General features: G+C 34.2%; 1 protein-coding gene across 1 annotated transcript; it reads left to right on the top strand.

Annotated features, from left to right (window-relative positions):
- Window positions 1-4,079: 4,079 nt before the first annotated feature.
- LOC140856440 (TATA-box-binding protein 2-like) lies at window positions 4,080-12,919 on the top strand. The gene is made up of 10 exons (XM_073253691.1): window positions 4,080-5,142; window positions 5,216-5,311; window positions 6,156-6,243; window positions 6,527-6,598; window positions 11,774-11,824; window positions 11,954-11,998; window positions 12,152-12,244; window positions 12,357-12,458; window positions 12,553-12,624; window positions 12,728-12,919. The coding sequence occupies exons 2-9, from the start codon at window positions 5,235-5,237 to the stop codon at window positions 12,622-12,624; spliced, it is 600 nt and encodes a 199-aa protein (XP_073109792.1). The 5' UTR covers window positions 4,080-5,142; window positions 5,216-5,234; the 3' UTR covers window positions 12,728-12,919.
- The last annotated feature ends 1,149 nt before the right edge of the window (window positions 12,920-14,068 follow it).

Raw genomic sequence — 14,068 nt, 5'->3', positions numbered from 1 at the left:
AATATATATGATTACCAATTAGAACAGGAGTTCTCTTGTTAGCTCCTTCATGTTTGTCTTGTGGTGTCGCTGGCTCATAAACAATGGTCATGGGGTGCACCTTGGGTCTGTTCAAAAAGATGAAATATGGATCTTGCTGCTGTTGGAGTGTCTATATTAATTTCTGCTTTGGTCACATGGTTTCTGCATTCACTGGATGTTCTTATCAACTTGCTATGATATCTTTCAACATCAAAAAAATTACATAATGTTGGTGCTGCGAACTTCTTCAGCATCAGAGATTTCAACTTTTATCCTTCTATGGTTGTTGCTGCTGCGAACTTCTTACTTATACTTCTCACTCCCAGTAACCACATAATACAGTGCTCCAATGTATATACACTCACATTTGCTATACTTTTCAGGCTTATACAGGTTCTCTAAAGGGTGTTAATTCCTGTTTTCTTCAAAACTACAGTCCACAGGGATTATTGTTTGGTCTTTCACTATAAAACCATGCATACTTTTTGCTAACAGGAGTCAGCTTCCTCATCACAACTTTTTTTGGTATACAAAAATATATGGGTTATACTTTTGGGTTGATCTTCAATATTTACATATTCTTCTTCTCTATAGCTATATTATATTTATACTTTATTTTTGGCCTATTTTGGATTTCTATTTTAGGCTCTTCTGTACCTTATAACCATCTCTCCTTCGGTTAATAAAGTCCACAGCTTCTTATAAAAAAAAAAAAAACAAATAAGTGAGATTCTGGAGCTTGAACATACCCTTAAGGATCTGTTCTTTTGTGGGTAAAAGATTTACCCAAGAAACTATATTTTTCTAGATAAATATTTTTTAGATAATATTTAAATAGAAAAGTAATTTATTCATATTCTTTTGTATTACTATTTTTCTGGATAAGTTGCTATGATCTATCTATATTTTTTATAATATATTTTATTATATAAATATTATTATATTTAATATTATATTATATTATTATAATATTATAATATAATATATTAATTTATTAATTTATTATTATATATTAATATAATATAATATATATTATATTATATTATTATATATAATAATATAGTATAATATATTATAAATATTAATATATAATATATTATATTATTATATTACTATATATTATTATATTATTATAATATTATAGTATATTATAATTATTATACTATATTATTACATTATGATTATAGTATTATATAAATATATAATATAATATATTATTATATTATTATATTATAATATATTATAATATATTAATATATAATATATAATATTATTATATTATTATATGCTATTATATTAGTATAATATAATATATTATATTATTATATAAAATATTAATATATTTGTATTTTTCATTATTATACATTATTATAATATATATATTATTATATTATACTATATTAATATATTATATTAATATGATATAATAATATCATATAATATATTATAAATATTAATATGTTATATATTATATTATTATAATATGTTGTAATATATTATATTATATTATATTATATTATATTATTTTAAGGCTAAGGGTATATTAAGAATGAATTAGAAAGATTAAGGTTAAGGGTTTGTTCTTTTATAGATAAATATCATGGAAAACTTGGTCAACTTTTTTATTGACCAATTTATTCATATTCTCATGATTTTCAAAATAGATAAGATATTTTTCTATAGATAGCATTTACTCATGAAATAAAAAAAATCTTATCCACCTAGGAGGTGTTTAAGTCATTTTCTCATCAATCAAAAAACTAACCTTTTTAATTCATTTCTAATATGCCGTTAACCTTATAATATAATATAATATAATATAATATAATATAATATAATATAATATAATATATAATATAATATAATATATGATAATATATAATAATATTTATATAATATATTATAATATAATATACTATTATATTTTAATATATATATTAAATTATTATCATATAATATAATATACTATATTATAACATATTATAATAATATAATAATATGATAAATAATAATATAATATATATTGATATATAATAATGTATTATATTAATATAAGATATTAACATAATACAATATAATATATTATAATATGCTATCATATATTATTAAAATAATATATAATAATATAATATATTATATTAATATAACATATTAATATAATATGATATTATATTATATATAATAATAAAATAATATAATATATAATAATATAATGACATAATAATATAACAATATAATATACTATAATATTTTATTATATACTGTATTATTATAATATAATATTATAATAATATAATATATTATAATATACTATTATATATAATAATATTTATATAATAAAAAATATAATGAAAAATATGGATAGATCTTAGCAACTTGTCTAGAAAACTAGTAATGCATAAGAATATGGGTAGGGGTGATAATGGATCAGGTATGGATCGGATCGATCGATACCCATATTTATCCTGATAGAAAAAACTATATCCATACTCACTCCGTATCCATCTTACGTCGGGTCAGATCAGGTCGGGCTCTAAAATGGGTCGGGTTAGGTATACCTGAACCCATCTCCCTTATTCTTTCCCCATCTCCACCATCGCTCCCCCACTGTCGACGGCCCCATCCGGCCATCCCAAATGCTTCCACTAAGACTAAGCTCTTAAAACCTCAAGGGACCAACTCACACTGCCACAACTCGCACAAAATCCCATATGCTTGAGAGAAAAATCCCAACTGTAGCCTAAAAACCCCTCCGATCTCACTCAGGGCTCTCTCTCCCCACATATCTCAGAAAAAGAGAATGAAATCAAAAGAAAAAAAAAATTGAAAAGAAAAAATGATCAATTTATGTTGGTTTTTCCGTCTTGTCTTTGTTTTTCATTGATTTTTCCTATGTTTTCCCCCATTTTTCCTCTGATTTTTTATCCTTAGGAGTCTTGATCGGGTGGGAGGCTTGGAGTGGCCGAATAAGAAAGCTTAGACGATGGCTAGGGTTCTAAAATGGGGCCGCCGTCGCCATTGCTAGGGTGGGGGACCCATCGAGCCACCCTAGGGGTAGGGGGTGAGGACCCACTGGCCGTCGAGCAAGAGCTAGAGAGAGAAGAGGGCGGAGGGCCAAGGGGTGAGGGGGATGGGGGACTGAGGATCCACCGGCCGAGCGAGTAAGAGAAAGAGAGAGAGGGTGGGGGGCCAAGGGGTTGTGAGGACCCATTGACCACCAAGAGAGAGAGGGGAGGGCAAGGGGCAAGGGCGGGGGTGTGGGCCAGATTTGATGTAATAGAGAGAGAGAGAGAGGGGGAGGGTGGGGGTGGTTTTTTCTGATAAATAGGGGCGGGTTTGATGTAACAGAGAGAGAAAGATAGAGAGAGAGGATGAGAGTTTTAAATTTAAATAAAAATTATATCGAGGCTGATTTAGAATGGGATATATCATTATACGTATCCAATCCGAACCTACTTCGAATATTTTTTTTAAAATTCATACTCATCCCACCTCTTAATTGGATCAGATAAAATCCGTCCCTTTCAAATCGAATCGGATCAGACATTCGTCTGATCGAAAAAAATTACCATCCCTAAATATGAATAACAAATTTTTAAATTATTTTTAAATATATAAAAAATATAAATAAATTATTTTTTATTTAAATATTATTTAAAAAATATTTATTCAGAAAAATATAAATTTTTGAATAAATTTTTCATCTCAGAAGAAATAATCCTAAAGGTCGTGGGAGGCCGCGGATATCCAAACAGGCTTCCGTGCTACATGTACGCATCACACGTGCCCCCAGCATCATGAGACCGGCATCACATATTTATCCGAATAGTATCATATCACCGTCCATTGACTTGCCCGCCATATCACTTAGACTGGCTTTACTAATTAATTAATAATATATCACTTAGACTGCCTTTATTAATTAATTAATAATAAAATATTATCATACGGCGCCCCTTCTCCTCCTCTGGTTAATAAAAAACTAAAGAATCCATGCACTCTAGTTAAGGCGGCAATCCTCCGCACCTTGTGAACCGTGATACCATGCCTCTTTATAAATCCCACCCCAATTACTCTATAAATACCCTTCAGAGCCTCGGTATAAAACCCCTATAAATCTCCCATCCGTTTCCATCTCTCTCTCTCTCTCTCTGTCTCTATCGAAGCCATTAAAAAGCTAGTCCTTGGACCCGTCTCATCGCGGCTTTCAGGTACTCCTATGTAAAAGTGAACCCCACAAGAGAACGAGTTCAAGAAACCTCTGTAGCAAAACCTGTCCTACTTCTATATAAAAGAAGGAATTCGGAGGGAAAAGATTCCCTCAAATTCCTGGCACCACGGAACCTATATAAGAGATTGAGATGGAAGAGTGGATTGTAATGGGCTTTCATCTTTTACTCTTTGTATGCAAACATTTCGCTGGGTTTCTTGGATCCAGATTGCCTTTTTCCGCGGTTTTCCTCTTGTTTTTATAGGGATTTTGATGGATATCCGACGGAAAAAGCGATTGGTTTTGGAAAAGGAGATGTTTCAATTAAAAGATGATGATAGATATGAATTTCGATCTTGACGGGAGAGTTAACTATGGGTTTTTATTAGCTTCGAAACTTTATATATAAATTCTTCATGGGTTTTTTCGTATCCGGATTGCTTTTCTCCGTTGTGTTATTCTTTTCTTGATGTGGATTTCGATGCATGCGGAGTTTAAAAAAGAAAAAGACCGGTTCCGGAAAAAGATTGGATCTTTCATAAATGATGAATGTTAATTGGATCCTTTCCCTTCTTCCCATCTTTAATTGGTTTTGATGGCTTCTTCCTCTGTTTTCTTGATATAGATTGATAGTTAGGATTCAAGTTTGTTCCTTATTTTATGAAAAATAAGAGTGAACGATTGGATTTGGATTTACTTAGTACTTTTTTCTTCTTATGTCTTAGATCTTGAATTGGAATTTGCTCTTCGTCTATACATAGAAGTTTAATCAGCGAGATTTTTTTAAAAAAATTCATAAAACTTCGGAGTCTGTACATGGTTTCGGCTGTATATGTTTTATATTATGGAGTGAGCTTTTGTAATTAGCTTTTGCCGGAAGGAATAATATCAGTTCTCTTGCAGATAGGCAGGTATCGAGTTACTTCTTGCATCCTTGCAGTTGAATGATATGATTTTTGATCTTTGACTTCATATTTTTGCCAGCGAACAGGTGTGGTTTCATATGGCACAATATAATTTGGAAGGATGCCAATCGATGGATCTTGCAAAGCACCCTTCAGGCATTGGTCTCATCCTTCAGTAAGTCCTTCTGTTAATGCCACAATATTCTATGAGAACAAAAATCCTCAAATGATCAAAGACACTAGGATTCTATTGTTGATTTTTTATTGTCTAGCTAAATGATTCTTCACTTATTTTCAGGTGGTCAAAATGATTGAGAATTATTCAAAGACTCATGAATTTGACAATCTATTCTCAAATCATACATGACTGCAGCACCCTCTCTTGAAAGAAAACATACGTGACCATGACATATTCAGTGAACACTGATATAAAACAAAGTAATGGTTCTAGTTGGTGCTGTTGGTGCTTGTGTTTTTGTTGTTTCTTTATTATCATCACATCCATTATTCTTATTATTTTATAAATATATAAATACATATCATTTGCATCTTGTCTCTGTTATTTTAAAAGAAACTAATTGTCCATGTATTTTCCATGCTTTTAGGGAATTTGTTGTTTAATCTTTTGCTGGGCCAACTTGTTCCCAAACATCAACTTCTCGTCATGCTCTGTTTCTTTGAATATCCTTTCTTAAGGATGAGCTATGTAAATTATAGTTTAGTAAACATCCATCAGAATGTGGGTGGTATGGAATTATATGCAGAAGCTTGTTAGGTTAGGTTCAATATATTTACTTGGTTTGACGAAATTTCTTCTTTTATGTTAATTCTGCTTCAAGTTGAAATTTATTTTGTCTACACAGTTTGGAGTGCTGCATGAATTCGACTGAAATTTAAATTGATGTTGAGAATATGCTCAGTTCTGGAAAGCTGGAATTGTGATTTTGGACAAGCATGAAATTGCATTATTTTTTATTCATTTTTTATGGGAATATATGAATCCTGGGTTGTTTTGCTAGGAATATTGTATCAACAGTCAACCTGGGTTGTAAGCTGGACTTGAAGATGATAGCTCTACGAGCCCGTAATGCAGAGTATAACCCTAAGGTATAAAGAAGCAGTCATTTATATTCTTTTTATGTATATTAATATAGTTTTAATCAACCTATAATCTTTTATATTCCCTTTGAGAGAAGGGAGGGAGACTCTTTTGCACTATAATTACCTAGGTCTCAATCTTTTGGATGAACCACCTAAGAATCAGACCTAGAACCTCTGGTTGCTAAGAAGAAGGGTATGACCATTGGGTCAAGCCCCAATTTTATACCAATTTAATCAACTTGTACTTTGTATATTTAATATACCAATCAAACCCATCTCTTTGTTTTAGCGATTTGCTGCTGTTATCATGAGAATAAGAGAGCCGAAAACAACAGCACTGATATTTGCTTCTGGTAAATTGGTGAGTATAAATGTGGTTGTCCTTCTATCTCACATTGTGCTGTAAATATCAACTTGCATATTGACATGCAAGAGGACTGTAATCTCATGAAAAGAATTATTCTTTTAGCTAGTTTAGCTTATTTTTACATTCAAATTATTCTTTTTAATTAGGAATATCATAATGCAATCCCTGTCATATTTGAACCATCAGAATGATACATCTTATCATCACTGCATTCCTTTCTTTTTTTCTTTTTTCAAGCACATGTCCTTGTGTAATTTATGAACGCTGTTCTCCATCTTACATATGATGTCTTTCCTATCACTACCAATGTCTGCATCCCTCTTTCAACCATTCCCTGCCTCCATTTCTTCTCCACAGGTGTTGCAAGTACGCTGGCATTTAACCTTGGCCTGGCCTAGTTTTGCACATTTTGACACATAGGTTGAAATAGAGTTCCAAACCCTGGCATGCCTCCGCAACCATAATTTAGTTGTGACCAGTAAAATTTGACCAAATTGAAGAAAGACTACTTGTCCTAAAATGGCTCAAAAATCAGGTCTGGCCTTTATGTTGGACGGTCAGTGCAGATTTCAGACCTGAAACCAATTAGATTTTTCTTTGCTTTTTTGCTATTTAGAATTACAATGGAGACACCATCACATCGGTTCAAATTCAGGGCTTTTCCCATGTGTGGAAGGATGCCAACTATCTGAGCAAAGTGCAGTTAGCTAATCGGTTTGTGTACTTAGCTCACCCTTGTAATAAATATGAGGTTGGTGTCTAAGAAAGGGAGGGGGTGATGATGGCTGGGGAGTTGGGTGGCAACTCATCATTAAGATTGGGCATCTGATGCGTGGTGGCTGGTGGCTGATGATGTACACATTTTGTATAAAGTTGTGCGCATTTGGCTGCTGTAGTGAGAATACGGAGTTCTAAAGAGATTTGACAGAGGATGAAGCTATGGGCAAATGGACACTTGCAGTTTTTGTATATACATTAGCTTGAGCTGTCTTTTACATAGGAATTGGAGAGCCATTGGAGATTACAAGGGAGTAATTATATCACTTAAGCTTGGTGTACTTGTTAAAATAGGTGATATTTTAACTTCTTTTGAATTCCTTCAACCTTTTCAATATTTTACATATGCAATGTTTTTTCAGTATTTTGTATATGCAGTAAATATTAACTGGATCATCTTTCACAGGAAAAGCAGAATCAGATTGTAAGAAGAATAAGCAATCACATGACTATGAAAAACATTTAAGATCTCAGTCTTCTGTCCTTATCGCATTTAAGCTACATTACATAATCAATTCATAGACTATTCTAGTACAATGTCAACAGTATGGATCTGGGTTTGATTAATATTTGAATTATCTTGGTTTGATTACACTGCCTCTTTGTCTGGAGTTGCTTTGCTTTCATTGGAGGGTCAAATTATGTAATGTTGCCACTTTGTTCTTCTTGAAGTTCAATAGGCATGGTTCATTTAAATGCACTTCAAATATGATGGGTAGCAGAGGATATAATTTAAAGGCACTTCCTTCTTCCTACCTCCAACTTAGTTGCGTTAGTTTAGTCTATGTACTTAAACAATCTCCACATCTCTCTTTTTTCCTCCCTATTTTGGACCTTTTAATCTTTCTCAAATTTCTTTTATCACATTTCCACAACCATCACGGCTACCACTAATTTCTATCATGGTAATGGATAGAAGTATTGCCACCACTACTACATCATTCTTCATCACCGACCATCATCAACTATCACGATGATGGTCATATGGTTTCGGAGCTTAGTTGATGACTGTACTTAAAACTGCGAAGGAACAAAATTTTTGGTTATGCTCTTAACTATTGAGCCTCTTCTGGCATTGATTTCAAAAAGAATCATGAGATATGTAAGGATGGATTAGAGAAAGAATACTTAGTTGCATAATGGCATTTGGGATAGCAAAAAGAAGGATTTCTACTACTTGTGATGGCTTCTATGATAGGTTAGAATCTTAAGAAGGTAAGTGGAAATTTATTGTTAGGGAAGGCCAAACCATGCTAGACAGGCATGAATCAGCTCGGCTACTGGCATGGTTCAAACCTTGCATTCAGTTTGATATAGACCCCCCTACCAAATTCCGCTATTTCGATCGATTCCTCGCCTCTGCCCTGTGCTCACATCCTTGTCTCTTCCCCTGCTCGAGACCTTTGTCTTCCCTCATGCTTGGACCTCGATGGTAGGAGGCATCAAAGGTACATGTCCTTCCCTCTTCTCCCTCTCTATCCCTCTTTCTGACACATATGCAAGGTTAGGGTTGGGGCTTCAAGAGCCCCCCACACCCGACGATGAGGGCTTTCGAGCCCCTCTTTCTCCTTCTTCCTCTCTCTTCCTCCCTTTCTCCTTCTTCTCTCTCCCTCTCTCCCTCCTTCCTATCCCTCACCCTCCCCTCCCCTCTCTCTCTCTTCCTTCTTCTTCTCCCACACCCTTCTTTCTCCCGCTCTTCGTTTTGGACCACCAGAGAGTGGTTTTGAACCTTTTTTTTATTTTCAAATTTTGAATTGAAGCCGGCACATAGTTTGTGGATTTCGGCTCAAAATCTGAAAATAAAAATAAAAATAAAGAGGCTGAAATGCCCCGAGTATGGTACAGTGGAATGACTGGCATGGGTCCCGGTAGTAGTTTTGGGAACCTTGATTGTCATGGTAGTATGTGGGGAAGATAATAGGAGATATATGTCTGATATAATGTTGTTCTATGATAGAGAGTGAATAAAATGTCAAGGCAATGTATGGAGTTATTAGATGAGTCTGCCCTAGATTTGGAAGAATGTCATTATGGAAGAATTTAAGGTGGTTCTTGTTTGGTAATTTAGTTCATTTAGATAATATCTTTACAGAAGGCTCTCCAAGTGTAAGGCATGAGGACCAAGTGAAATCCTGTTGTGTACTGAAAATTCTGGGATAATCTAGCTTAATTGTATTTCGAAATTATGAACTTGGCTTGAAAGTCTTGAAGAAAAAAGGCACTTTCCTTTCTTTTTTTTTGATACAAAAGGCCCTTTCCTATTCATCTTCACAATCTATATGGTTTTCCTCTGTGATATGAGCTAATCACTGACAATAGTCACGTTGATAGTTTTTTTTTTTTTTCACCTTAACGAGCTTGCAGTCTCAACATTAATGAATAAATCAAGGGTTATGTACATTTATCATGCCATAATCAGTCATTTCCTAAATCATCATTTTTGTCTATTTTGAGACCTCACATAATCAGCAAGAAAGGCTGTACACAACCTTTTTACACAATGTTTTAGAAGATAATTGGATAATGTTGTTTTCGCCCAACGATATTGGGGTTGGTTTTGGTTCATTATCTTGTGGCTGTTCAAGATCCTTGGGCACTGTTGTTTTAACCCAAGATAACTTCTTTTTGATGTAATCGGACTGTATGTTGTAGTAACTAGAAATTGGTTGTGATTTGTTAGTTTGTAAAACTGCATTTATATGCAAACTCTTTCTGGTGGCACTCCCTCGACTGCTGCTCCTATTAGTTGCTCACTACCAGTTTTAAAACAATTCTTATCATGTAAATCTCATCTTTTTTATTCTTGATTACAATGGGAAATAATAGTGACATTGATCAATTCTTAATTATTTTGAGACTTTTGGTTTTGTACATAAGCTCTTGTAAACATACTACATCTTGAAGTTGACTGGGTAAAAATCTTATATTATGGTCCAACTTTATTCACATTTTTCTGTTTTTAATAACGAAGTCAAATGTCTGATTAAGAAAAGATTCTTGGTTTCTTATAGTAGGTGAGTGGTTGGTAATAAACAATGTATGGATCAAGACGTGGTTATCAAATAACATGAAACTATAACAAAAGCATAACTTATTTGGGTTGGAAGAACTACTGAAGATTATATGTGTAATATATTATTTATTTAGGTATATCATGAGAACAGTGTAATCATACCAGAATTAGGGCACCAGATCCCATAAGGGATATTGTGAGAATAAACTGCTGCATAATGAAATATGCAAGTTAAAGTGAGGAAACAGAATTAATACATTCATGAATTCTGTCCAAAGATATCTTAAAGTGTGACATGTTTTGTTCTCCATATTAATTTCAAGATTTGCTCAATTTCTGTTTGGCCTCAAAAACATATATAGACCTTTTTTTCTGAATTATGTATGTCATAATATGAAGAGATAAATGATGTTGTCATAAGGTGAATAATGGTTTCATCACTCAATATTCTGGCCTTTTTAGTATTTTTCTGTTTTATTCACTGTTTTAGTCAATGGTTATATCAAGCTTTGGGATGGTTGCTGATACGGAGTTGCTTGTGAATTAGTGGAAGTTCACGGGGACCAAAATGGATTCACTGTACTCTGACTAATCAGAGTAATAATTATTGTTAAATTGTTGATTCTAAACTTCATTTGCTTGATAAGCTTGCTTGTTTGCCAAGGACTTGGTATACCTATGTTTTTTGTGGTCTTTAACTTAATTGTGCCAGTACTTATGTCATTGCTGCTAGGGTCTGTTTGGGAAGTTACTGCCACATCTGGTGGGTCAGCAGGGAAGAGAGCAGGAAGGGGGGGTGGGGTGGTGGTGGCAAAGAGAGGGGGGAGCAGAAGCAGGGAAGGGAGAGCCTGGAAGTTGGCATGGAAGATTTCCAAGGAATTCTTTTTGAAAAAAAGACCTTTTGATGCTTTCTTTTTTTATCCGGCGGGTATCAGGCCTTGCAATCTCCTGCGCTATCCGACTTTTGCTCCTTCCTCTCTCAATGGTCCATCCACACATTCTCTTTCCTGCAGATCCAGCAGGAACTTCCCAAACAGGCCTTCAATAGGATATTTTTTCCCCAAAAATTATAAACCATTAATCTTGAAGTGTTCCTCTTATTATTGCTCATATGGGCATAGTGGGCACTGACCTAGTAAATACTGAGTATCACACAATCAAGTCAATGGAGTTTGTAATTTTAAAAGGTTGAAATGACACTTATTTTTGTCTTCATTCCATGCTTGCACAAAATAACTAGTCAAGATGGGCTGCTTGATTTTCACTATTTTGTGACTCATACATATGTCAGCCCAGTGAAAGATAATATTTTTAGTTTGAATATTCTGTTTCCTCTCTTTACCATATGCTTAAGGTGACCACAAATGGTTGTCTTTCAGGTTTGTACCGGAGCTAAGAGTGAAGAGCAATCAAAACTAGCTGCAAGAAAGGTAAGCAATTCCTAACTTAAATTATCTGGTAGCCTGACTGTGAACATGTGCAATTTGTCATTAGATTTGCTAATGTTCAGTCATTTGGATGATGTTATTTTGATCTAACATGATGTCTCTTCTTTTCAGTATGCTCGCATTGTTCAGAAGATTGGCTTTCAAGCACAGTTCATGGTAAATAATAGAACAAAATGGTGAATGCCCTCTTTTAAGGGCATGGACATGCATTCTTGTGTGTTACCATGCATACTCTGCTTTCATATTGTTGGCCTATAATATCATCAAAACATCTCTAGTGATGTTGAACTATTGCCTCTACTTAATTAGGACTTTAAAGTTCAGAATGTTGTTGCCTCGTCTGATGTCAAATTTCCAATAAGGCTAGAACGTCTTTCATTACATCATGATGCATTCTGCACTGTAAGTTTCTTGGCAAGACTCTAGGCTCTATTCACAGCTTCAATAGGTTGGTACAATTATTATCTGGTACTATTTTTCTTTGATTATAGATTTGTGTTGGCCCTTCTAATAGTTTGAACCAGAGATCTTTCCGGGCCTGATCTACCGAATGAAGGACCCAAAGATTGTACTTCTCATTTTCGCGTCGGGAAAGATAGTTCTCACAGGAGCCAAGGTATTTAAGTGCCTATTATTCCTTTAGCATCAAGTTCAGTCTTTGATATTATCAAATTGCTTGATGTTTTGGTGGTGGTGTCTTGTGTGCTCAGTCAAGGGATCAATTATACAGAGCTTTTGAGCAGATATATCCGTGGTCGTGGAATACAGAGTCCCACAAATAGGTACTGCCTCGGGCTCATGCATTTGTTGCTCATGTTTGAATGACGAAGTTTCACTTTGTATCACTGCTTGGTCTTTTACTACAATGAAAAATTCTGTGAGCAGGCAACGAAGACAAGGACTCCACAGATCGAGTGCCGCGGTTGTTGGCTTGACCCGGTTGTTTCTGGCTTTTTATCATGCTAAGAGCTGACTGATTTCTGCCTACTGCCATTTTATCAAGGGGATTGTGAATATGTTGGAAGAAGATTACTGGGTGCAGAATTTAATTGATCATCAATCATACGATTTCTTCAAGATTTCACTACAGCTTTTGGTTCTTTTTTTTTTTTTTAGTATGCTGTACATATCACTGGGTTAGTGGAGTAATTTTTTTTATTGGTACCCTCAAATGAGAATGCTTAGTGGCATTTGCCAGTATTAAGGGTATTTCTTGAGGATGCCATGGCCCCTAGTATTTGGTGTTTATCCCTTTTTAAAAAAGAGAGGCTTTTCCTACCCAAAAAGAAAAAAGAAGAAAAAAAAAAAGGGGGGGCGTTTAAGCGGCTGATCCAAATGTCTAAAAGACGAACTTGAGCGGAGCCAAGCTTTGAGCCGTATAATATGGGACCGATCGAGCCTGAGCTAAGGTCGGTTTTGCTCAATCTTGGTATGAGTTATTTAGTCTTTCGTTCAGTATTTTGTTTAGTAAGTTACTTGCAGGCCCCTCCGTGTGTCGCGGAATAAAGAAAATAAAATAAAAATAAAGGAGAACGTCACCCGGTGAGAAGAAAGGAGAAACAAAATGCCTCTGGAAATTGCCACATTTCAAGTACGGGGAGGTCTAGACTCCTTAATGTATTGTACCGATTTTTCAGCTGAGCCCTAAGTGTGGTCGATCACTTGGTAACACAAAGGCTGAGTTGTCCATGATGTTTGGTACCAGTACACAAGTGAAGCGGGATTTGAATTTAGGCGTTTTAGGTGCTATGTTTGCAAAAGATTATTGGTGTCTTTTCAATTGAAGGCAGCACGGCTAAATTCGCCAATGTAAAAGAATTAAACCAAGAACTGTTTGAGTACTATTTCCCAGGATGACTCAACTAAATCCAAAAGCAGCTAAAGATGGCTAACAAAATTTGAATCTCATGTTTTATCCTATTAATTGATCGGAGATCCATGCTTACTCTTACAATATATCGCAATTATCTACTTGTGAATTAGGTTTGTTGGGTGGTAATACCTATGTGCTCAGCAACAAGAGATTTTGAGTTTGATTCTGGGAATATGGTTTTTCTCCAAAAATCTAGATCTAGGAAATTGTAGTGCAGGTTGGTTTCTCTTTTTTCTCGACAAAAATATAAAATAAAATAAAATAATAAAATAAAATAAAATGTCAATATTTAGATATTAACTATATATAAATGTTATTATTATGTAAGATTGTCAATGTTTTTAACCTAACTA

The sequence above is a fragment of the Elaeis guineensis genome, chromosome 3 (assembly GCF_000442705.2).
Source record: "Elaeis guineensis isolate ETL-2024a chromosome 3, EG11, whole genome shotgun sequence".
NCBI lineage: Eukaryota > Viridiplantae > Streptophyta > Magnoliopsida > Arecales > Arecaceae > Elaeis > Elaeis guineensis.
This window is presented reverse-complemented; position numbering and strand designations above follow the sequence as displayed.

Coding starts and splice junctions, on each gene's coding strand:
- LOC140856440 (XM_073253691.1), top strand. CDS start 5,235: ATGGCACAATATAATTTGGAAGGATGCCAATCGATGGATCTTGCAAAG. Junction 6,244..6,526: donor ATGCAGAGTATAACCCTAAG/GTATAAAGAAGC, acceptor TCTTTGTTTTAG/CGATTTGCTGCTGTTATCAT. Junction 12,459..12,552: donor TAGTTCTCACAGGAGCCAAG/GTATTTAAGTGC, acceptor TTGTGTGCTCAG/TCAAGGGATCAATTATACAG.